At 36.3% G+C, this 26655-nt stretch overlaps 2 protein-coding genes across 2 annotated transcripts; one reads left to right on the forward strand and one right to left on the reverse strand.

The window, feature by feature from the left end:
* Positions 1-1864: 1864 nt before the first annotated feature.
* akt3b (v-akt murine thymoma viral oncogene homolog 3b) lies at positions 1865-15141 on the reverse strand. Its single transcript, XM_084401772.1, has 15 exons — positions 14892-15141; positions 9387-9676; positions 9180-9305; positions 8501-8612; positions 7096-7240; positions 6888-7019; positions 6722-6787; positions 6517-6585; positions 5677-5799; positions 5464-5592; positions 3503-3601; positions 3314-3429; positions 3040-3127; positions 2539-2641; positions 1865-2307 (listed from the first exon to the last, which is right to left on the reverse strand). The coding sequence occupies exons 2-15, from the start codon at positions 9430-9432 to the stop codon at positions 2222-2224; spliced, it is 1440 nt and encodes a 479-aa protein (XP_084257898.1). The 5' UTR covers positions 9433-9676; positions 14892-15141; the 3' UTR covers positions 1865-2221.
* LOC311279389 (uncharacterized protein) lies at positions 14941-25045 on the forward strand (the record flags this gene model as incomplete). Its single annotated transcript, XM_084390844.1, has 6 exons — positions 14941-15019; positions 21420-21528; positions 22032-22109; positions 22406-22489; positions 22566-22699; positions 24700-25045. 6 exons carry the CDS (start codon positions 14941-14943, stop codon positions 24795-24797), a joined length of 582 nt encoding a protein of 193 aa, XP_084246970.1. The 3' UTR covers positions 24798-25045.
* Positions 25046-26655: the final 1610 nt, after the last annotated feature.

Consider the following 26655-nt stretch of genomic DNA (forward strand, 5'->3'; position numbering starts at 1 on the left):
CTCAGTTGCACATATAATGAGTCTGTGTTCTGACTTGGTATTGATTCCAAACGCAGACGTCACACGTCCATAAGATTTCCACAGCTATGGAGACAGCTCTCGATGGAAAAATAAAGTAACATAAAAATAAAGAATGATGCAACAATAACGGTAAAAAGAGAGCGCGAGGTTTGTATTTACATCTTCAGGAATAGTCCAACATTAGGCTTTTCTCTCTCTGTGGTGAGAAGTGAGGGTCAGTGGTTGATCGGTCTCTCTCTGTGCTGGTGAGAGAGACACACACCTGTTTGCTCTGTACAGTAAAGGGGGAAACGCCACCCAAAAGGAGTCTTTACGCGTTTGTCCTCGATGCTTCTCGGGTTTGGAGAGCGCAGAACGTTTAAACACGGGCCCGTTCAGCTTGTCAGAGGGGAGCAGTGAAGGACAAAGGGATAAAAATCACATTTGGGCAGATTTCACCCCGTCGGTGGGTTGATTTATGAGTGAATCTCACGAAAACATGCGCAGCTCATATCATCACCCCGAAAATCAAAATACAAAAGTAAGAAATTAAGTCTATTTATTTATTTATTTTTGGACTATTATGATTTTTTGCATCGGGACATTATTTGTATGGTAATTATGCACCCCCAAAATCTCATTACCATAATGCAAAAAAAAAAAAAAGTACTAAAATGCATCCAAATGTTTTACTTTTGCAGTTGTTTGTAATTCCCATTACTTTGGTTGATTTTATTATTAGGGTAATTGTGGATTTTTCATAAATTTTTTACTGCATTACTATATAAAAAAAAAGAAGAAAATTATATATATATATATATATATATATATATATATATATATATATATATATATATATATATATATATATATATATATATATATATATATATATATAATTATTATTTTTAATTAGCAAAGTCAGTAAAATAAATGCACACTTTACAATTTGTTAACATTAGTTAATGCATTAGTTAACATGAACTAACAGTGAGCAATTTATTTTTTACATTTAATAATCTTTGTCAATGTTACTTAATAAAAATGCAATTGTTCATTGTTTATTCACAGTGCATTAACTAATGTTAACAAATACAACTTTAAATTTGAAAAATGTATAAACATTAAGACTAATAAATGCTGTGGAATTGTTGTACATTGTTAGTTCATGGTAACTAATGCAGTTAATGTTTACAAATTAAACCTTATTTTAAAGTGTTAAACTATCATACTATAATCTTTCTGTATTACAGTAATGAGAATGAGGTTTTCTTTGCATTACGGTAATGAGAATCTGGGAGGAAATTGTCACGAAAATAACGTTGCAATGCAAAACATCCTAAAAGTGATGCTAAAATATGCTTCATTTTCTTCATGCAAAATATAGCTTTTTTTTTTGTCTATGATTTTGCAGTGAAATATGACCCAGACATGTTCTTGACGGGTTTCGTGAGATTCACACTTGTGCTCTGAATTGCCTGAGAGACCTTACAGTAACGGCAGTCTGTTGTATGGAGTGTTTGAACTGAAACCTTCATATCAGAGCGTGAGGATAAAAACTAAAAAAGAAATGTAAATATTAACACTAGTGTCCTATGACACATCCCCTTAGATTTCATTTTTACAGAAAGCATGAACGAGGAACAAGACTCTTCAACGCCTCAGACAGAGTGTGTGTGTGTGTGTGTGTGTGTGTGTGTGTGTGTGTGTGTGTGTGTGTGTGTTAAAAATCAGGAACAAACTTACATTTGTGAGCCTCACAGGAACAGATCTACTGCTGCGTCTAATATAACCCCGACTACATGTCTGTCTGTCTGTCTGTCTGTCTGTCTGATGAGATCCACACACATAAGGCAACATTTTTGGTTTGTTCCCCACAACGGCTCTTTTAAACAAGTGCAAAAAAAAAAAAAAAAAAAGAAAGAAATGCTGTAGGTCTTCAACAATACTGATCATATTTCCCAAAAAACACTGTCCATGATCTGTAAACAACAAGCTGAAAGTGTACAAGACTTTAAATGTGGGTCGACTAGCTCAAGTCTCACCCAACTGTGCAAAACCCCTTTTAAGTCCCACATGAAAAAAAAAAAAAAAAAAAAAAAACAGAAAGCAACAAAAACGACTCGCTATGACTATCAGTAATTAAACGGAGGGGGAGAGAGAGGGGGGCTCTTTCTAGCATGGCTACGCAGGACTCCTTAAACGGCGGTGTTTGATGACATCACTCCCGCCCGCTGGCCGAGTACGAGAATTGTGGGAAATGTGGTCTCCGTTCGCTATCGGCCGAGTCCATCCCGTCCTCGTCATCTGCAGGAGAGCAAGAGAGAAACGTTACACACTTCACGCCCGACTCGGATTTTCCACCTCGGCTCCGAGTGGAAGCGATAAGCGCCGTGCAGATTTTCACAGTGATACGCTTGATGGAAAAGCACGGCTCTTTCATTGTGTACCGAATGTGACTTCCTCTTCCCGTGCAGTGAGGAGCCGAGGAAAAGCTACAGGAAAAGAGAGAGAGAGAGAGGTTGGGAAAACACTCACACTTCTCTGGAGGGGTGATGGTGATGGTCTGCGCCGTGAACTCCTCGTCGAAATACCTGGTGTCGGTTTCGGATGATACCTGTGGCATGAACGGCGGGACCAGCTGGACGAGAGAAAGCACATTATTGTACATAAATCACGGATGAATGAATAGGGAGTTCAAAAGAACAGCATTGATTTGAAATAGAAGTCATTTGCAACATAAATGTCTTTCAATGGGTTACACTTTATTTTAAGGAGTCATTATTACAGTGTAATTATATATTTAAGTACTGAGTAATATTAAGCAACTACATATACTTACTATAGGGTTAGGATAGGATTAGGGTTTGGTTGAGGGTTAGTTGCATGTAATTATGCATCATTTACTGTTATTACTATGGTAAGTATATGTAACAAGGACACAGTAAAATAAAGTGTTACCAATAAAAGTATTTCTTTCTTTCAAAGAAATCTTTTGAATAGTAGGAAACCTCTAATATGTTGCGAATGCACTTGTACCTTTTTGTCATAGACGTCCTGCCAGTCCAGCGATGTGAAGAAACTGTGTCTCATGATTTCCTTCGCATCATCCGGACCTCCTCCGAGCCTTCGGAGAATAAACCTCAGATTAATATTCATCCAGGTCTCACGTGATACAGATTAAGCCTGGTGCGCTCATGTTGAAATGATGATTTTACATCTGAATGCCAATAATTGTTAGTAGAAACCTTCCAAACACAACCGGAAAGGCTTTGGATCGCACACACACACACACACACACACACACACACACCTCTTATTGGGGTCTTTGATGAGTAATCCAGACAGTAAAGACTTGGCGTCTGCAGAGAGGGTTCTGGGAAACTTGATCTCCTCCATCAGAATCAGTTCAAACAGCTTCTCATGGTCCTGAAGAAAGACGCACGTCAGCATAAACTAGAGCAATTATGTGTGGTTGCGGTTACAGTGAGTCGTACTGTACCTGATTATAAAAGGGAAGGCGTCCACACATCATCTCATACATGACGACTCCCAGACCCCACCAGTCCACCGCTCGCCCGTAATCATTGTCCTCCAATACCTGATCAATAACATCACATGATCGATCAGACGAACAACAACACCTCATCCTTAAACAGTCTCATTATGTTCAATAATGGGGGAAAGAACACTTTAATATTACAAGATACTTTAATATCTCCAGTCCTCTGCACACTCGTGTCAAGTGGTGCAACAATTAAAGTGATTGGATAACTATGATCATTATAATTTGTCCTTCCACACATGATTTATACTCAATAACATCCCTGATTAACAATCACATCATAACTGAATACCTTAATAATAATCAAATTCATATCTTCCCATCAAAAACTCATTAATATCTTCCAATCTTCATTAATAATTATATTAGCCTCAATAATCTATCAAAAACTCATTAATATCTTCCAATTCTTCTTTAATAATTATATTAGTCTCTAATAACGATAAAAAAAAAAAGTAAAAAAAAAAAAAAAAAATCACATTAATATCTCCTAATTATTCAATAATAATTATATTATCATCAATAACTGATCAAAAACTCATTAATATCTTCCAATTCTTGATCAATAATTACATTATCCTCAAATAACTGATCAAAAACGAATTAATATCTCCCAGTTCTTCATCAATAATTATATTATCCTCAATAACTGATCAAAAACTCATTAATATCTTCCAATTCTTCATCAATAATTATATTATCCTCAAATAACTGATCAAAAACGAATTAATATCGTCCATTTCTTCTTCTTTAATAATTATATTAGTCTCTAATAACGATCAAAAATCACATTAATATCTCCCAATTCTTTAATAATTATTGTTAGCCAGCAATAACCGATCAAAAACTCATCAATATCTCCCAATTCTTCATCAATAATTATATTATCCCCAATAACCGATCAAAAACGTATTAATATATTCAGACATTAGTAATTATATTAGCCACCAATAACCAATCAAAAAAACTCACTCATATCTTCCAATTCTTCATCAATAATCACATTATGCTTCAATACCTGAGCAAAAATCAATTATGGACATTATCCTGATATCTGATCCATGACCAGTCATATTATCCTCTGACATCTGATCAATAATCAAATCACATTATCCTCAGATTCCTGATCAATAATCAAGTTATATTACTCTCCAATGGCTGATCCAGAAACAATTATATAATCTTTCAACAACAACAAAAAAATCAATAATGTCAAATTGCCTTAATATACTTGATTAATTACTAATGGCAGTCATTTGAAATCATATTAATATCAATAATCAATCATTATTGAGGTCATCCAACCCAGATAAATGACTCAAATGATGGAAAAACAGGCTGACATATGATTACATCAAACAGTTATGATCATGACATCAGCTTTAGAATGAGTCATCTGTGTTACAGCATCCATATGCAACAGCATTGTTTATTAAAAATGCTGTACTCCTCTTTCATTATTAAAGTGGAGCTTGAAAACGGCCAGCATGTCACTGTTACGATTCCTGTCTGATCACTCTATTTTTACCCATGAGCTGCTCAGTCTTGTCTACAGCCTGCTGTGTGTGTCTATTTCTGTACGGACGTTAAAGAACACAGCTAAAGTGTGGCCCTGTTCCGGCTGTGACAGACTGAGATTAAACAGTCATCTATATTAAATTTACCAAAGTACAGAGGGATTCCTGTGCAGAGTTTAAAGGTGCAGTGTGTCATTTTTAGCGGCATCTAGTGGTGAGGTTGCGAACTGCAACCAACAGAAGTTACGGTGGACGACAGGAAACTACACCACTGAAAACATAGTTAATATGTATATGATATTGCATTTCTGTCAGCAGATCCTCCTAAATATTACACAATGCACCTTTAAAGTGATAAAACAACAGGTTTGTGTCGCGCACCTCAGGGGCCAGATACTCCGGGGTCCCGCAGAAGGTCTTCATGGTAGCAGCGTCTGTGATGCCCTCCTTACACAGGCCGAAATCAGTGATCTTTATGTGACCGTCCTTATCCAACATCAAGTTTTCCAGCTGGGAAAACACACACAAGTGGTTCTGTTATGTCTTACGTTCAAGCTGATAATGCTGAGGTTTCTGAGTATGTGTTTTGTTCACCTTTAGGTCACGGTAAACAATCTTGGCAGAGTGCAAGTAATCCAACGCAGAAACGATCTCAGCGCCGTAGAAACGGGTTCTGTCCTCTGAAAACACGCGTTCTCTCGACAAATGAAAAAACAACTGCAACAACAATAAAAAATATATATATATATTCAGATTATTTCAATATTCAGAATCCACATGTGCATCACATTGACATGCATATAGAGAATGAACATTTGAAATAGAGCAAGAAAGATGACAATTCAAAAGAAAAAAGGATGTAGATATTTTTTTTAAACTTTTTTACATTTGAAAATCTTCAAAATAAAAGTTCAGACAAAGAAAGTTCGAAAGGTGGTTTATTTTGGAAACATCAAAAGTTGGAAAGACAAAAGTTTAAAAATGTTCTCCAGGAAGTTCGAAATGTACAGAGAAACACTAACATTTTGAAAGAGAACTATGAAAACCAATTTTGAATTTTGAAAAAAATTTGAACAAATTGATCAAATTTTGAACAAATTTTGAACAAATTTTGTAAATTGTTTGAATGTTTGAAAATTTTGGGGAAAAAGTTCAAAGATTAGAGAGAAAGTTCAAAAAGGTTTACAAGAATGATCCATAAGTTCAGAAGAAGATTAGAAGGTCAGAAGTTTGACAGAAAGAACAAAAGTTTGAAAATGTTCCAAAGGGAGTTTTAAATTTGGAGGGAAAAAGATAAAAAGAAAATGCAAAGTTCAAAGGCTAGAGAGAAAGTACAAAAAAAGTTCAAAGGCAATTCACTTTTGAACTTTCTCTCTAGCCTTTGAAGTTGTAAAACAACTTAAAAGAACATTTAATATAACTGAAAACATTTACCTCTCCTCCATTCACATATTCCATAACAAAACATAACCGATCCTTCGTCTGAAATGAGTACTTCAGCGACTGCGGGCGAGACAAAACAATTAATAACTCATCTTGTGTGTTTTAATTACAATTAATAACATGAAGATTGTTTATTTTAAATGTCTGAGGAGAGTGTGGTTATATTATATATATATATACAGTTATATACACTCACAGTTAGAAACGGATGCCTAGTGTTCTTCAGAACTCTGCTCTCCGTGAGTGTGTGCGCCACTTCATCCTGAGAGAGAGAGAGAGAGAGAGAGAGAGAGAGATGTTGATTTCAGCTGACGCCCATCACTTCTCAGTTCAGTGTGTTCTCAGAGCGCCAGGTTTCGTACCTTGGCAATAATAACCTCCTTTTTCAGGATCTTCATTGCATAATATGTGCCGCTGGCTTTCTCTCGCACTAGAATCACCTTCCCGAACGTGCCTTTCCCCAGCAGCTTCAGATAGTCAAAGTCATTCATTGTCTGTCCAAGAAGAGAGAGAGAGAGGGTTAGTCTGAGCACACGCACGAGGATCCACCAGCCCGGCACCATCTCTAACCTTTCGTTTGTGATGACTGGTTGACGTGTCCATCTCCTCCTCGTTGACGTTCTCGATCTGAGAGATGGGGCTGCACAGGATTCCTTCCTCTTCCTGTTTGGCCAGCTTGTCTGCCACCATCTGAATGGCCTCGACCCACTCATCCCTTGTTAGCAAGGAAACAAACGAGCAGTCAGTCGTGATAAAGCCATGTATTGGCCAGGTCGATTAATCAGCTGATTTCTGACTATACTGACATTAACTGTGACCGGTTTGATGATTATACGAAGAAGTGTTGGTTTCCTACATTGCAAATATTTTTAACATCCATAAAACGAGATCAATTTCCTTGAGGAATTGAGATTAGCCTTGTTTTCAGAGAATCACTTTGAATTTATTTTACTTTTCAAACGCAATTTTATTGCTAAATAGTTTTTTTTTTATATATATATATAATAACAGTTTTCATTTTTGGAGAAACTATACCTTTAAGTCTTCATTCGCTTGAGTTTGGGGTCGTTAATATTTTGTATTGTTTTTGAAAGAAGTCTTATGTTCACCAAAGCTGCATTTATTTGATTAAAAATACAGAAAAAAACTGTAATATTGTGTAATATTATTACGGTTTAAAATAGCTGTTTTTTATGTGAATATATGTTCAAATGTAATTTATTCCTGTGATCAAAGCTGAATTTTCAGCATCATTACTCCGGTCTTCAGTGTCACATGATCCTTCAGAAATCACTCTAATATGATGATTTGATGCTCAAGAAACATTTATGATTATTATCAATAGCTATGTTTTCTAATAATTAAATTTAACTTGTGCACATTTGCGAAAAGAGCACCGTTTCCATCCCATGTGTCCAAAATTGCTACTTCCTGGGAAATTGGCAAAATATCTGTAATAAAAATGCAAGTTGCTGCAATCAGGCTCTTTTATCCTCCATCATAAATGACTTCCGGCTCAGACGAATCGCGCAGACGAAACGCAATAAACGCTGTCATGTTAACTTGCTTTCGTACGGAAAGCAATCGTGTCATTATACCAAATTATCCTGATGACAGACTTTGACTCCAGTGATTCAGAACGATCAAACCAACATCTGAGATGCTGCGATGCTATTGGTCCGCTGGTTAGTCCAGTTATCCAATCACATCCTCTGTTGAGGCAAAGTCAAAGAGTTTGTTTTGTTTTTTTTGCGCATCGAGGGATTTATTCGGTAAATGTGTTTTACCAATGTTGAATGTTGAACTAATGTTGAAAAAAAGTTGTGCTGCTTCATATTTTTGTGTAAACGGTGATAAAAAAAAACAAAAAAACCTTTTGTAACATATAAATGCCTTTATTTACAAAAAAAACAAAGAAAAGTCTTGCCGACCCCAAACTTTTAACCGGCAGCGCATGTTAGATGTGATGTGGTACCTCTCGTCGGGCGAGTCCACATGGAAGGTGCGCTCGATCACAGTGGTCCACTGCAGACACCTGATGATGAAGGTGTTGGGCTTCGGCCTCTCCGTCTTCATCAGCTGACACTCTGACCAGAGACACGAGGAAAGATGTTTACATGTGGAACAATGATGTCATCACCTCAAAAACACGGACTCATGTCACGTTGATGACGTCAGCACGTCACGCTCTTCATTGAATCGGTTTGCTCTGAATGAACTGAGTCATGCATCTGGAGAACAGTAAATTGGTCTTGAAGGGTTTGCCAGAAATATGACACACTGATATCACAAATTAAAAATAGCAAGGGTAAAATAAACATAAAAAAAATTAACTAGCTAGCTAGCTTAATGAGTTAATGAATTAATAAAAAAATAAATAAAATTTATCAAATTAATCAAGGGATTAATCATACATTATTTAAATTATTTTATTCTGACAGAATACACAAAATGACAACTAAAGTAAATACTTTCCAGATAGTATATTACACATCTTTATCATATTTTTATTTATCACGTATAAATGGGTCATTATATAGTACATTTATTTAATATTTTAAGAAGGGTGTCCCTAGCAAGCGGATCCTCTGTTAAACATTGGAAAACACCTGCACAAAAGACAAAAAATCATTTTGATAATGAGCGAGACTCACTGGCGACGGAGAAGTTGTTGAGTGGATACGCCAAATCAGCATCTTGCGGCTTCTCTTTATATCCAATAAACGAGCCATCCGTCTTTAACAGGAAGTACCGCGGTCTCCAGTTCTTAATGTATTCACCTGTCGAGCCAATAAAAATCATCAAGCATGCCCATATACACACATATTTGACATAATATACGACTGCGATGCATTTCTCACCTCTCTTTTGCACCCATCCCTCTTTCACTACGTTCTGGTCGTTCATTTTGGGTCCGAGGTCAGAGTTCAAGGGTCAGTCCAGTGCTCGACTTCCTGCTCGTGGATCTGTCCTGTTCCCTCACTCTCCCTTACGCCCGTCTCGTTCTGCCCTCCTGTTCTCTCACACTCTTCCTCTCACTTTCTCTGCCACGTTGTGATGTAACGTCTCAGCCTCCTCCTTCACTTTCACTCACACTCTCTCTCTCTCTCTCTCTCTCGCGACCCTTCAGACACTCCAACGGTGACTCAGCCTGGAAGGAAACAACAAAATAGAGAAAACACACACACACAAGGGTCATTCTCTTCCGCTTCTCCCCCTCTCCCACACACACACACTTCCATGTGAAATAAAGTCATTGTTAAGAGCAGGGAAACATTTCCCGCCCCTTCCCGTGGCCTTCTCTTCCTCTCTCACACTGGATGCTGATGCGATACGTGCTTCTTCTCTGAATCGTGACGCTTTAGAACCTTAGAATTAATCTTGGAACCAGCTCAGAAATGTTACAACCAATAAAATAACCCTATAATGAACCCAATGACATTAGAATCAACACTGAAACCTCACAATCTGTCTTAGAACCCTCTGAGAATCAATGTAAGAAATTTAGAATTTAGAATTTTATAAGCAAACTCACTGTAGAACCCCATAGTAAATTAATATCACTACCTCAGAATGAATGTTAGAATCATCTCAGAATCATCTGTTGAACCTTGGAATGATAAAATAAAAATATTAGAACCCAATTAGGAATAGATAGAATCACAATTTCAATTTTACAATAAATAGAACTCGCATTCAAATAGTATTAATTAAAATTATTATTACCACTTAAAAACGATGAATCTATTATAGAATCTTACATCCTTACATAGAATAAACCATATCATTTTATAATCTTGGAAATCAACCTGACAATTATCTTAAAATTCAAACTTGGAACTTAATCTTAAAACTGAACTTTTTATCATCATCATCTTGGAATCGAACATAGAACCTTTACAATCAACCTTAAAATCTCAGAATCACCATTACAACCTCAGAATCAACCTTGGATTTCTACAATTAATCTTAGAACCTTAAAATCAAGATCATAACTTCAGAATCTTAGAACCCTCAAAGAACCAACCTAAGAACATGCAGAATTTTACAATCAATTTCAGAAAGCCATAATTCATTCAGCTATTATTCATAGGACATTTTAGTTAACATCCGAACCTCTAATTTATTTCATCATTCTGAGGTTCAACAGTTCGAAGATTGAACTCAACTGCTGAACCTCAGAGTGCTAAAATAAATTAGAACACTATTTGAAATGGAAACTATAGAATCAAACTAGAACTAGACAATTCTATAATTCAACTATATAATTAGAATTTTACAATAAACAGAACTCACTTTCAGTAAAGAATCAACTGTAAAATCATCTTAGAATCAAACTAATTTCAACAGTCATTTCACTTTATAACCTTGGAACTTCCAAATCAACATTGCAACTAATGGTACTTTTACAAGTAAAGCTTTTTCTTTGCGTGTGTTATGTACTGACGTGACGACAACGTTGTCAAAAAGATCCCTACTAAAAACACTGTATTATGCATCCCAGGCCAGTAGAGATTTGCACTTTTAATCGCAAAAAGACGGTGATCTCGATTCATACACCCACACGATCTCATTCCTAAATGACCACGATTCTCCGGTGTCTGATAAACCTTCAATAAAATCACAGTGAACATTCAAAACTGCATTGGTGCGTCTTTTCATTACATAGATTATTTCAATTACATCGTTACACCAGTAGATGGCGACAAGTGACCGTTAAAATGAATGCATTATTCATTCAAGAGATTTTTTCAAAAATGCTGATTCATCCAGTAATGAAACAAGTGAAGTGAGTATCTGAATCATTCATTCAACCATTTCAATTCATTGAAATTAATTAAAGGGGTGGTTGATTATGATTTCACTTTTCTAACTTTAGCTAGTGTGTAATGTTGCTGTTTGAGCATAAACAACATCTGCAAAGTTACGACGCTCAAAGTTCAAAGCAAAGGGAGATATTTGCTTTAAAGAAATAGTTTTTTAAGGACTGCAACAAACGGCTGGTAGGGACTACACAAGTTCCTCCCGGGTTAGTGACGTCACTAACCCTAGAATATACATAAAACCCACCTCTGGGAACGAGATTTATAGATTATCATGACAGAATATGCTAATCAATGACTAGAAGATAACTACACATCAGCTACATAAATTCATCAACTTAACATTCAGAAATGTCCTGTTGCTTCTACATGTTGTCACTTCTTCTTGAGTCTCTCCATCATTGTCTGACTCCGTATTGAACATAAAAAGGCTAAAAGTTTTTGAAATTTTCAGTGCATTTCTGTGTGAGTGCAAGCTGTTGTAGCTCCGCCCCCTGTGCCGGGAGCAGCAGCTCATTTGCATTTAAAGGAACAGATGCAAAACTATGCGTTTTTGCTCAATATGCTAGGCCTATATAAAAATATCTGTGGGGTATTTTGAGCTAAAACTTTACATACACTCTCTGTGGACATCAAAGATTTATTTTACATCTTGTGAAAAGGGCATTATACCACCCCTTTAAATATTTTAAATAGACTGCAGCCGTTAACATTTTGTCAGAACCTCTAGTAAATTACATGTTATTTTGTTTAGTTTTCTGTTTAGAATCGTGATCTTTATTTGAAACAAGAAAATCAATTTATCCAGAATCGTGCAGCTCTATCACTTTGTATAGAAACAGCCAATAGACTGAACACATAACACGCATGATGTCACCGGTTCCACGTTTTTTTTGTATTTTAAATGGACTGATAACGGTATAGTTTTCAAAAACTTGCAGTTTGAAACCCCTTTTCAAAAGTTTGCGTTTTCAGGCCCACAAAACGAACGAACGGCCAATAAATAAATATAAAGTTTTCCGGTTTTGGATGAAATGCGTCCTAAACTCAAACTTTAAGTCCCCATGTGGTGAAAATCAAGCTTTTTTTAATATGCCTAAGTGGTGTTTTTAATATGCTTTAAGACAAACCATGTGTAAATTCATAAGTCGACACTATTGCTGAGTATTTTCTCTCAAAAACACGGTTTAAAAATCGCTGCTGTTTCTGACGTCACAAACTACCTTGTAACCAATCAGATCAACGTGTGATCGTCAACGAGTGGATGGCCCTGTCCCAAATGGCACACTTCATGTGCACTTTCGGTCTTGTGGACTTACAATGGCTGCCTCGTGCGTGTGTCCGTTAAGTCCGTGAGACCACAGTGTGTCCCATTTCTCATTTTTAGGTCTCAGAAGGGTGCTCGCGAGCGCCCCCATGTGGTCGATTTGCGCCCTTGATGCGCGCTTTTGCCGAGCCCGCGCTGATGCGGACTCCGCAGCAGACTTCTTCCCGACAGTCAAAGCGGCATTACGTCACGAAAGTGCGGACTCAGAGGAAGACCGCGAGTGCTTAGGGTTCCATTTGGGACAGGGCCGATCTCTGAGCTGGTGTGAGTGAGTGGAGGCGGGGCTCATTTGCAGATTCAAAGAACCACGTATACTAAATGAGGCAAGGGTGTTGAGTTACATTCAAGCTGTTTTAAGCCATGAAGAAATTTATTTTAGAAAAAAACGTTTAAATATGTCATTTTGGTGATCAAAGAGGAGTTAAGGGATAAAATTATTGACTACTGAGGAGACTTTAAAATCGTAGAACTTTTTATTTAGCATCATTTTAGAATCAAACATAGAACCGTCAAAATCTCAGAATCGCCTTTACAAACTCGGAATCAGCCTTATAATCAACATATGGACCTTGGGATCAACCTCAGAATCTCAGACAATAAATCTTCGAACATTACAACCAATCCTTACACTGTCTCACACTTCTGTTTGTTCTCATCTACACCTCAGCTAATCTACAACAAAGTAAATCTGCCACATATGGGAACACAGGCACCTCACACTCTTTTTGTATTTCAACATCTCTCTGCATAGTTGATGCTGTAAATTCATGCACTTCCCATAATCCTCCATAAACTCCCCTTTATTAAAATCACACTGTACCACGAAGAAACAGGCACAGCATCATCAGCCCAAGTAACTTTACACATCCACTCAGGATGCCAAGAACAGAATAATTCACACATGAAACTAAACACATGAAGTTCAGACATGATGCATGTTTAAAAATAGAATTTGGATTCATCCCTAAATACATTTCAAATTATTTTTCTATAAAAGGTTTTGATGTTCTCTGAGGTTTTAATCACTAAAATACTTTTCTTGCCCCAAAATATTTTTAGGCTATTCTGCTTGATCATTATTTTCATAAGTGGTACTACATTTTCAAGATAATGAATATTCTTTACAAACATAATTTTTTTTAATTCAAAATATTAAAGCATTTCATAAAAAGATCAAATGTGATATTTATGAGTGGCCCTCTGTTTTATGTTTTTATTGTCACATGACAACAAAATGGCTTCCTGCACATTGATCACATCACATAAATGTAGTTTTCTTCCAAATGTTACATTTTGAAAGAAAACAGAAGTGATTAATTAGTGATAATAAAATATTACAATCAAAATGTTGTTTTTTTCTAAAGCTTGTTTGCAGTTTCACCTTTTTTACTTCTAATTTTACACAAAAAAACATCAAACGACTTTAAAATCTGAAAATAAAAACATATTCTTCATAGAAGAGGCTCGTTTTGATATGCATTTAAATGTAAGTATACATTACTGAAATGTAAGTATACATTACAAAATGTTCACGTTGTTAGGAAAAATGAGAGGTCTAAACAACAGAAGCCATCCAAACCAATGTCAACAAAAACAATGGCGGACACGGTTGGGCATCACACACACACAGAGACACACAAACACACGGATGTGACAGCAATTAACATGACGAACCATAATAAACACAATGAAGCATCTACTTTTGTGTCATATTGAGCTGCTGTTATATAATCCATATCGGCATGATAATAAATACAGCAGACTGACAGCTCGCCACGAACCAGAACAAGCGTGCATATGAACATATATGAGTGTGTGTGCACACAAACACTGCTGTGTGATAACAATACAAACACACAAGCATTTAGGCAGGAGGATGAGAAATGTGCGCGCTCTTGTTTTCCATTTGGCCGAAATGCGTAAAATGGTGGACGCGCATCAATAATAACACGCAGGATGCAGTTTAAATGTGCTTGTAATGGAATATCTGAGAGATTTATATCAAAACAGTGCGTGATATATATATATATATATATATATAAATAAGCGCTTCGTGTGTCCAGCAGCATCACGGGTAACGTTAAGGCCGGGGTAACGTTAAGGCCGAGGAAACATCCCCGCCCGGCGGCCAGTGATGCTCCAGCGCGGATGCTCGGCCTGGCCCGTGATGCTGCTCGGTGATGGAGGAAAAATAAACAACACGAAGCACGCAATACCTGGCAGACGCTCCGCCAGACGGTGGGATCGGTTCCGCGCCAGCCCGGTATGAGACAAACCCAAACCCGCAAGCAGATGATGCTGCCGCCGCTGGTCGGTCATGAGGAAAACGGAGGCACGCGCGCCCGTGAAGTGGCCATCATGTTCGTTACACCGGTGAACTGAATGACCCTGGATGAATGGCGTAACCCGATGCAGAAAGCGCGGTGACGGCGCACCCCGTCTCCAGCACTCGAATTTCCCCGAATCCTAGCACGGCGAAGGCCTGCTTCTTAATATTCATGAGATAAGCGTCGCCATTGGATGGTTAGCAGGCAACGTCGGCGAGAGCTCATGAATATTCAGATTATAAGCCTGAAGAATACTAAACAACTTTGGCGAGAAATTAGAGTGATCTGTTATTAGAGGTAACTGTCTGAGTTATGTATTTCAGAAATGTACATATACAAATTACACAGTTAGCTAAAAATGTATTAATTTAAACAATGTAATAATTAAAGGCAGAAACAATGAGCTCATAGAAATGTATAAATAGAAAAGGTGGCATTAAAAAAGGAAAAGGTGGTGCTTCACTTATCTGTCAATATTGTATTAATAATACAAATAATAATACATGATAAATAAACATGATAAACATGAAAAATAAATAAAATGGTTTGTAGCTAAAACATTTGTTTTTATGCAAAATAAACATGTTTAAAATATTAATTATTGTATAATATATGCGTTTTCTTTTTCTACCCCATGGTCATTGAAATATATCACAACAGGAACACAAGCTGAACGGTACGGCTCATTAGTATTAAAAGCCCAGGATTTCTGTCGGTGCTAATTAATATTCAGAACCAAAACCTTTGCCATTGGGTGGTTGGAAAGCAACGTCAGCCTGAGCTTATCATCAATGAGCCAAACCTTCGCAATAGTAGGATTAGTAATTTGGTCTCCAGCACCAGCCGTTCAGCCGCTGCCACTGGGACGGAGGAGGAAACCTCTCGACGTCACACCGGGACCCGTTTTTACCGGACACCCCCCCGTCCTCCTCCTCCTCCTCCTCCTCCTCCTCCTCCTCCTCCTCCTCTTCCTGGCTTTGTCGTTCTTCAGGCTTTTGTTGGTCTCGCTACATATGCATGATAAATGCTTAATGTTGCCTACCGAAAAGAGACCTCATATAAACAGACAGCGCCAGAACTCACTTATTATACACCAAATGATGAAGACAATAATAAATGCACCAACAATGAGTTTCCCAGCCTCTTTCCCTGGACAGAGTGAACATTTGGGACCCTTTGTCTTATTTAATGAATGCATAATATACAGTAAACAAAGGACACGGACGAATAATAATAATATTACTGAGACTAAAACTACTCTTTGAATAATCGATTAAAGTCACAAACTTGGGGATCGATTTCCATAAACTATTCCATACATCTTTTGCTTTGAACTACACGTGCAGTGCATAGTTTATGAGGACTTCACATATAGTTGCAGGATGTCTCCCTCTAGTGTTCAACACATACATCTGAAGCCCCATGATTAAACAAAGTTCAAGTCTGCTTTTCCAAAAACAGAAACTCCAGAAACTTTTAATTTTTTTTGTTTGTTTCAGTAGTTTACACGTTTACATTCAATTTTTAAAAATACGTTTAAATGATATTCAATTATTAAAATTACTCCAAATTGTTAGTTATTATTAATAATAGTTTAAAAGCTTAGTACTGAAATTCACAATCATAGATGTATCAGTTATGTTACAATGAAAGGATTTGAAGATATATTGGTATAGTCTCTGAAGTTATTGAAAAACTACCACACATTGTTTATTTCCAGGTAGCCTACCAGTTATTGCACTATAAATTATAAAAGTACATGCAAACGTTATAGTATACGTTGTTATAGTGTATATACGTTGTTATAGTAGGGTATTCCTTTGCAAAGGATAATTCTGTCAAACTTAAAGCCCCCCTGTAGACAATAATTGTATCCCTTAAAACTCATCTTTGTGCCTAAATGACATATTTAAGCGATTTTTACTTAAAAAAATTCTTCATGCGTTAAAACAGCTTGAATGTAACTCTACACCCTTGCCTCATTAAGTATACGCGGTTCTATGAATATGCAAATGAGCCCCGCCTCCACTCACTCACACCAGCTCAGTGATCCACTCGTTGACGATCACACGTTGATCTGATTGGTTACAACCCGTGTTTTTGAGACTGTCTTTGGTTCACTGTAGTTGTAAGGAGAAAATACTCAGCAATGGTGTTGACTTATGAATTTGTACCTGGTTTATCTTTAAGCATATTAAAAACACCACATAGACATATAAACAACATTAAAAACTTCATTTTCACCACAGGGGGACTTTAACTGCTTTTAATCCGTTTGCTCTTAGCAGTTGCATTTGTTCGCTTCCAGATCATCAGACAACTTGTTAAATTACAGACCAAGAGCTTCTAAAAGACAGTAGACAATAAAAGGTCAGAAATATGAGGAATACTTTTAGCTGTGTTGCTAAGTGTCATAAGTAAGCAATTGAGTAGTCAACACTGTCTAGAGCGAACGCGAGCGCCTCGCTTATAATAAATCCATTCAACATATCTGCACCGGGAGCATTTTTTGACATGACGTGCCACAACTATTTGAGGCTGTTCACACTGGACACATCAAATGAAACTTAATAAACTGGAGCATTTGTCTTTCTGAACGAGTGCATGATGATTTTGTATTGAAGTGTTCATTGTACAGCAACATAGTGTCGGCCCAGATCCGGCCCACATCTGTTACTCGTCGAATCTACGTGTACCAGATGTGGCCCGTATCTGAGCCGACACTATGTCGCTGTCTATGGCAAGCTGTTTTAGCTTAAATTGTACCCAGCGTTACTCGTCGTAATTGTATTTTTACTAGTAAGAATTCAATTAGAGAGCTCTACAATTCAATTCTTACTAGTAGCAATTACATTTAGTGAGCTCTCCTATTCAATTATTACTAGTAAAAATTACAATTAGATAGCTCTCCTATTCAATTATTACTAGTAAGAATTACAATTACAAAGCTCTCTAATTCAGTTCTTACTAGTAACAATTCCAATTAGAGAGCAAATAAATTTTTACTAGTCATGTCTCCATTGACTTCCATTCATTTTTAATTACGGAGCTCTACAATTTAGTTGTTTCTAGTAAGAATGCAATTGCAGAGCTCTTTTTTTTTTCTTTTTTTTCCACAATTTTATTTTCAAAGGTTTTCTGCATAACAGTCACAGACAGACACAGACCAACAAGGCAGGACACAACAATACAAAACAAAACAAAAAACAATAACTGCCAGTTCTTATAAAAGATACCAGCCTATATCTATAATCCAGTCCAAGAACTGAAAAAAATGTCCACAGGTTAATTGCAGAGCTCTTTAATTTAATTACAGAGCTCTGCAATTATACATATCTTTAATTGGTTTTTTTTTACTAGTAAAAATTCAATTAGAGAGCTCTGTAATTGTAACTGTTACTAATAATAACTTAATTAGAGAGCTCTCTAATTGTAGGGTAGAGTGGGGGAAAACGCCCCCCTTAAGGCAAATGTGACATTACAGTGAAACAAAACATAAATGTGACTAGAATTGCCATCCCGGTTTTGAGTGACTATGGCAGGAGTTATTCACCAAATATTAAAATTGCTCAGCCTTCATAATTAATTAGTATTTTCACTGAAAATATTTTTGTACAAAGGGGGCGTTTTGCCCCAGCGGTGGGGTAAAACGCCCCCCAAGGTGGGGTAAAATGCCCCCTTTCTTACCAACCAGTTTGCTTCATAGATCAACAGCAAAATTAACAGACAATAGTTTTTAATCTCTAAAGGTAAAAGGCAAGTAATGTATCAACATGTATATATATTAATATTTATTTCAGCAATGTTCAAAATAGGCAAAATTAACTACCTTCCAACAGTGAGCAAACTGTGCTAGCAAGCTAGCTAGTTAATGCTCACTTGAGGTAATTTTTTCATGTTTTGTTCAAATATTTTGATTGTACCACCTAGTTATACTGCATTAAGTGTAAAACAAAGGATTTGATAGACAGAAATATTTTATTATAGTAATTATGATAGAGAAACTATGCCCCCAGGGGGGGCGTTTTACCCCTCAGCGTAGGGGGCGTTTTACCCCACAAGCTATGAGTTTTTTAAAAAATGTTTAATTTTTAAAATATAATTATATTCCTTATAAATAATATATGATCTCAAACTACAGACTTCACTATTCATCTATCATACATCACTGCGATATCCTGCAGAACAATATTCTCTTAAACACTTATTTACTAATATCTGAAAATTATAGCATTTACCATGTAATCCTCTTCTCTTCAAATGTGTCGCTGGTGTCAGCTTCTCCATAGAGATTTGTATATCCCCGTTATCAACGTAGTGCATAGCAACAGTAAAAATGTATCTTGACTACTTTTAGTGGTTATTTTGGGAAAAACAGGTGGGGGGCGTTTTACCCCAGGGGGGCGTTTTCCCCCACTCTACACTGAAAAAAGTGAAACATCAGTGCAATTCATTCAAAGTATATATTTGCATTGGTCCAATGGAAAATTGTGATTTTCAGTTTATACCTTCTGTTTTCACTTTGCCTCAAAGTAAGTGTTACACCCTCTAAAATGATACTTTGGATTAACTTAAAAAAATTGATGTAATTTGTTACAGCTAATTTTTTTAGTTTTTCTCAAATTGTATTTATGATTTAGTTAAAACCATAAATTTTGATTAATGTCAAACCTAAATTTTAATTTTTTCCAACTCAACGTTTTACCTTTACCCAAAGTACACAGCAAAAACTCCAGTGTTAAATTAACACTCAAGAGTGTTAAAGTTAATGAGATAATTAAGTGATTAATTGAGTGATGATTGACCATTATTGAAGACACCTGATGTTAACAAGCAGAATCACTGAAGGAGAAAATCACAAATTGTAAGTTACCATTATGGTGATGTGTGTTTGCTTTAGTTGGGCTCTAGACCATTATATGTTTACTTTAATATTTGTTTGGCTGTTATATCTGAATTAAAACTGCCAGATGAACAAAGAAAAAAAAAAGTGATCTGATGGTGTTGGTTATATTATGACAATCATCATTTGAACTTGATCACTGAACTCATTAAGATCCTTATTTCTGACATAGGTTTATGTTGTTTATTACAGAATAACTGTGATTCTGCATAAATACCCAGAATTGTTGATATAATATAAAGGATTTCTTAAAAGTTGTTTTGGGAAAAAAAAAAATCTTTCTTTTAGGCACACGCAGACGTCAAGTTTCAGTCTATGCATCTCAACAATGGTGACAAGCAAAATATTCAATTAGGAAAAGGAAATTACATAGACAATTCAGATCATAATTTATTCATACCGCAATGCATGATGGGAGCCATTAATGAGTTGTGATTGGTGGCAGCCGCTGCAACATGCTTTATTATTGTCACCATTGTTGAGATTCACAGGCTGATTATTGATGTCTGTGTTTTTAAGTAAATTAATTCGAAAGTCTTTTGATTAGAAAAATGTTTATTAAATATTATGGGTTATATGAAAAATTCTGAAAATCATATGCTGTAGAATTACAGAGCTGATATAATTGACAAGTTAAACCAAACTATCTCAATAAGTTTCATTCTTCAGATCACAGCATGATTATGTCAAAACATAACCAACACCACACTTTTCTTTGTTCATCTGACTGTTATAAATCAATAACAGCAGACAAACAAAATTTAAAGTAAACATATAAGGGTGAAGAGCCCAACTAAAGCAAACACTATTCTCCCTAATGGTAACTTACAATTAGTGATTTTCTCCTTCAGTGATTCTGCTTGTTAACATCAGGTGTCTTCAATAATGCTCAATCATCACTAAATTAATCACTTAATTATCTCATTAACTTTAACACTCTTGAGTGTTAATTTAACACTGGAGTTTTTGCTGTGTACTTTGGGTAAAGGTAAAACTTAAAATTTTGGTTTGACATTAATCAAAATTTATGGTTTTAACTAAATCATAAATACAATTTGAGAAAATCTAAAAAAATTAGCTGTAACAAATTACATCAATTTTTTTAAGTTAATCCAAAGTATCATTTTTTTCAGTGTACCCTAATTCTTACTAGTAACAATTCAATTGTAGAGCTCCGTAATTAAAAATGAATGGAAGTCAATGGAGACATATGACTAATTCATTTGTAGAGCTCTCTAATTGGAATTGTTACTATTAAGAACTGAATTAGAGAGCTCTGTAAATGTAATTCTTACTAGTAATAATTGAATTGTAGAGCTCTCAAATGTAATTCTTACTAGTAAAAATGCAACTACGACGAGTAACGCTGGGTACAATTTAAGCTAAAACGGCTTGCCATAGCTGTCTGGGGTTGCAATGCAATGCCCCGTTCGCTTTAAAACTAGACCCAGAATCCATCAGATCCTGATCTGTCTAGAATGGATATCAGTGTCTCTGTCTCTGGCCTGTGTCAGATTTCTGTGCTCAGGTAACAGAAGCGCTGCTGTCCATTACCCTCACGAGGACGCTGACTTTCAGCCATGCAAAGCGCAAACGAATCTACACGCTGACTGAAACAAGCAGGTAAGACGGCCCGCGTTTGTCTTTCAAAGCAGGTTTCGTTTGGTTTTCAGATGAAGATTTCGCATTTGAATGTGTGATTTGGTTGTGACCTGTAAACAAGACTCTCAGCAGTGACTCACTCTAACAACAAGACTCAAGGAGCCGCAGCTGAAACTGCAATGGCAAGAATCACGGAATGACTATAAACAATTTCTGGAGATCCGTTTTTAAGTCTATTTTTGGAGCTTTATAACAGTGTTCATCATCAACATTTTGTTTCAATGCTATCCTGTTAAAAAAGAAAACAACAGTTCAATTGGTCTCCCTGCCTGACTAGCTATAACTACCCAAAACCTCTCTGAATCAGGTTGGGAGACGAGCAAACCAGCTTAGCCTTGGATAAACTGTTTTATGTCTTTATGTTTTATGTTCCCTATATAGGGCTACATTATATTTATGTACGTTTGCCATTAATGAGCATGTAAGATTCAACCGAAAACCAGTTTTAATTATGTCATGTGCAGGATGGCCGGGTCAGGAATTGCTCTGAGGTTACATGAGTTTAAGGAAAGTCAGGACACCAAACATCAACCAGCACAAGTGTAAGTATAAATGATTTTTCAAAAGCCTTTGACTCCTAATAACATAAGCGTTTAGCTCCAGTCGTGGATGTTAAACGGGTAATAAAGTGTGCTGGACATCTTTAAATTAAGAAGTTCACATTTCCTGTGCTATTGCTTTCAGTTCAACTTCAAAATGTTAACGTTGTGTATATGTTTCAGATTAAATATGGCCAGTTTGTTGCTTTAATACACATAGATTTGAAGCATGTTGGTATGTTTTACTGTGTGCATCATGTTTGTTTGATCAGGTTCCTCTGTTCACTGTGTTTCTCCAGCGCTCGTCGTCAGGGCCGAGATGTTCTGGGAGTGTATCCCGGTCAGATCGCGAGGGTTCACACCGTCAGCTCGCATCTGCACAGGTGAGAAAAAATTAAAATGTAGTCCAGATTTTTATCCACTAGGCTACACCAAACTCAACAGCTTTTTCTTCCTCAGATCGACACCGAAGACTCCAGACCTGCTACGTAATGAATCTAGAGCAGAGCAGTGTTATCAGAGAAGAGCGTTCGATCAGCTGAGTCTGCAGGCCTCGCTTCTGTCCGGTCACAGCTCCTCTCAGCTGTCTATAGGTCTGTGTTAGAGACGGTTCGTCTCCGTTTTACCTGCCTTCAGTGTCTTCACTTGCATGTAAAAATCTCTGTAGAGGAATGAAACAAAAGCTTAAAAGTATTTTCTTCAGAGTCCTTAATAGAAGATTATGATTAAATCCCATTGTCTTGATTTGGCAACACTCACCTTTTAGTCTTACAAAATATTCTGTCTCTTAAGCTCTTAAACTTGGTTTCCCACCCTGGATAATCAGGAGTGGTGTTGTTGGAAGGCTTATTTCTTCATTGTTTTTTTGTTTTTCTGTTTTTCTCTGGCACCTTACAAAATCATGTTTTGCAAATACAAATGTTATGTAGATGTAGACACAGCCTGAGCAATTACAGACTAGTTGACCTTCAGACTTTGGGATGTTCTTGACCTGTAAATGGAGAAGCAGGGAATGAACGTAAACGTGGTTCAACATCCATTCGTCTGCGTAAACATCAAATGGAACTGGAATATGAATTTACATTGTATTAAAAACAGCAGTGAATATTCTGAATCCATAAAAGTGCTGTCACTAGCATGCTTGTTCACATATCTCACGCAATACTAATGGATTATCATTGTACCACTAATGTGAAAAGAATCATTCATGACTCAAGTAAATAATGACTTCATCACCACATCAAAACAGTCAACCAGTCATGTCAATCAGTAGGCTACAGATGATTTGTTATCAGAAATTATAAATGTAAATATTATTCATTGCGTTACAAAGGCCCGTTCACACGGTAACGGATTATATTAGCGCGATAACTATATTAGTGCACACACGAACAGACGATAACGTTCAGCGGAATCGATAACGTTCTGCTGAATCGAATCACGTGATTCGATAACGTTCTGTGACCGCATTCAGCGCGCGCTTTAAAGTTAGGTTGATTCTGATTGTTTGTCATATTGTTTCTTATATCGTTCATCATCTGGAAAAAGCGCTATAGGCCTATGTCGTTCCTCTGTGTCGTTAACTGTTAGCTGTGGTGTGGACTCCGCTATTCTCGTCGAGTAAGAGCTATTTTAGACCTGTTTGTTATCGTCACATATTTCTTCACCTTTAGTAATCTCAAATGAATGTTTTCAGTTTCATAAGAAAATGAATGTGAGTGAGTGGTATTTGTCATATCTATGTCATTCCACATTCGAAAGCTGTTATTCTTTGAGGAACACGAAGGAATCATTTTAAAGAATGTCAACCATTTGAAACAAGGTTATTCTAGTTAACTACAACTAAACATAACAAACGTTTACTTCACTTGAAATAAAATACATGTTAACTGAAATAAACTAAAATATTAAAAACGTAAAACTTATTTTATTTCAGCTAGTCATCAAGGCTACATTTCTCTTTTTTCTTTTTTTTTAGGTTTAACCTGATGATTAATAAACTCTAAAACACCAAAAACTAGACATCTTTACAAAAAAATATTAATAAAAAGGATAAAAACGTACAACAAATCTACTAAAACTTTTAACTATAAATGACACACTGATTTGAAAGCATGCATAATAATTTTGCATGAATGATTTGATTTTAGAGGTAATACCAAGTTGATTTTTCTTCAGCAATGTCTTCCGACTTAGAATTTTAAAAAGGTAATTTTTTGTTACTGCTTTTTCTTCCTTTTCTGAGCTAGACGGCCTTTAGTCACTGAACAGCTTTAAGGAAAACTCTCCTTTTGTGTACCACAGAATAAAATAGCATATATGGAAAATATTTCTTTAACAAATTGTTTGTTTTCACAGACACTGATAGAGATGGTTATGCTCAGGAAACACACATGCCATAAAATCACTGTACCTGCAAGTGTGCCGATCTCCATCAACATGACAAGCCAACAATGCACGCACAACGCATGAAATGCTCTGAAACATAAAGGATTTTAGCTGCTTAAAGCGGATGAAATGACAAACCGACTCATGCCATCATAAAGGGCAGTCTGTGAACTTTACGGTGATATTTTGTGCTGTTTTTACACAGGCACTGATGTCCAGAAGTTCACGCTGAGTTCACATCCAGGCCCACTGGAGACACACAGAGGAGATGATCAGCACCTCTATCTGACCCAAAGCACATGAAGCTGCTATCAAAACCATAATCAAAACCTTTTGTTTGAGGGACAAATTGTCCTGGTGGAATGTGATCACACAATGACACAACAGAACTGTCAGAGCCGTCATGTAAAACATGCGTTTGAGTACTTTTCCACTGGCACGCAACCAGAACCTGAAAGCCACAAAGACATTACTTCATGCATGTCTGCAATGATCAGCCTTAAACCTGTGAAAGTAGTACACAGAATCATAGAATAAAGTGTGGATGATCTAAAAGAGTTTTGTTTTGTGAAGATTTGTGTGATCACGTTAAGGTGACTAATCCGAGCTGTTGTTTGTTTAGATTTACTTCAAAGTATGACATTAGAATGGCATAATCTCAATCATACATTGGTTAAATACAGAAACTATTTAAATATTTATATATCCCAATGCAATTCATTAGATGATCAAACAAATGAGGACTAACAAATGAGCAATAATCTCCACCTGCATTTGAACCTTTATTTGACAAAGGATGTTGTGTGGGAAACATATCTAATCATATTTAACTATTAGATATCAGATAATCACAGCAGTGAGATATTGACGTCCTTGTTGGCATGTGTGTCTGTCAACATCTAAATGTCTGAGTCATGCTGACATTCATCTTGTGTTCACATCAAAAATAGCTCTGAACTCTCTTCACTTCCTGTAAAATGATCCCACGCTATAGAGACATTGAACAATTCACGTTTATCGGTTTCAGACTATTGTCAAACGGCTCCAGTCTTCTCTGATATCCGATACTTGCGTCATAACTCGTGATCATGTTCCTCAACTGATAGGTTCATTGTTCTCTCACCAGATTTGACATGGTGCGATGGGGGTGTGCGTGATGCTGAACCTGGATCATTTCTGCATAATTCAATATATTTAAGCAATTTTAATAACTGATCCAAATGAAAATAAAGTGGATGCAAAAGTATTTGGACACTTAAGTCACTCAAAATGTGGGAATGTCAAGATAAAAGTGTCATTTATTTTAAAGAAGCACAAGCATGTTTTCAAGGAAAACTCTCAGATATATATATGTATAGGTTCAAATTATTGACGGTTCGGTTTGTATCACGGTTTTAGAGTTTCGGTACGGTTTTGTATGTGCTCTGTTCAGGGTAAAAAGGACTACTGTCAAATAAAAAAAAGAAAATATGAACAAATAATCTAACTACAAGCAACAGCACAAATAAATACAATAGAGCAAAAATACAAATGAAATAAACAGTGCTTTTCAGGTTATTTAGGTATAACATTAGTTTTCAGGTATAGAAATTAAATAAAGATTAATCAATATTAAAGTTACAAAAGCTATTCAGTCAAGAGCAGTGAGTGATTTTCTTGTCTTTTGTTGTTTGGTTAAAATGAAAAACACAGACAGCAGCAGGAATATTAGGCTGCTGTCACTTTAAGAGCGAATGCACGGATCTAATATACTGATACTGTACACATGCGTTTACTTTCTCAACTCTTTACGTTCACTTAAGACAAAACATAACCTACTGTGTTTGCTAGGATACTCGCATACTAATCACACAAGTTCTCATATGTGTATATACAGTGAGGAAAATAAGTATTTGAACACCCTGCTATTTTGCAAGTTCTCCCACTTAGAAATCATGGAGGGGTCTGAAATTGTCATCGTAGGTGCATGTCCACTGTGAGAGACATAATCTAAAAAAAAAAATCCAGAAATCACAATGTATGATTTTTTAACTATTTATTTGTATGATACAACTGCAAATAAGTATTTGAACACCTGAGAAAATCAATGTTAATATTTGGTACAGTAGCCTTTGTTTGCAATTACAGAGGTCAAACGTTTCCTGTAGTTTTTCACCAGGTT

The sequence above is a fragment of the Rutilus rutilus genome, assembly GCF_951802725.1.
Source record: "Rutilus rutilus genome assembly, chromosome: 2".
NCBI classification, from domain to species: Eukaryota; Metazoa; Chordata; class Actinopteri; order Cypriniformes; family Leuciscidae; genus Rutilus; species Rutilus rutilus.

Coding starts and splice junctions, on each gene's coding strand:
- akt3b (XM_084401772.1), bottom strand. CDS start 9,432: ATGAACGACCAGAACGTAGTGAAAGAGGGATGGGTGCAAAAGAGAG. Junction 9,306..9,386: donor GGGATGGGTGCAAAAGAGAG/GTGAGAAATGCA, acceptor TTGGCTCGACAG/GTGAATACATTAAGAACTGG. Junction 5,593..5,676: donor TTGTTTACCGTGACCTAAAG/GTGAACAAAACA, acceptor GTGTTTTCCCAG/CTGGAAAACTTGATGTTGGA.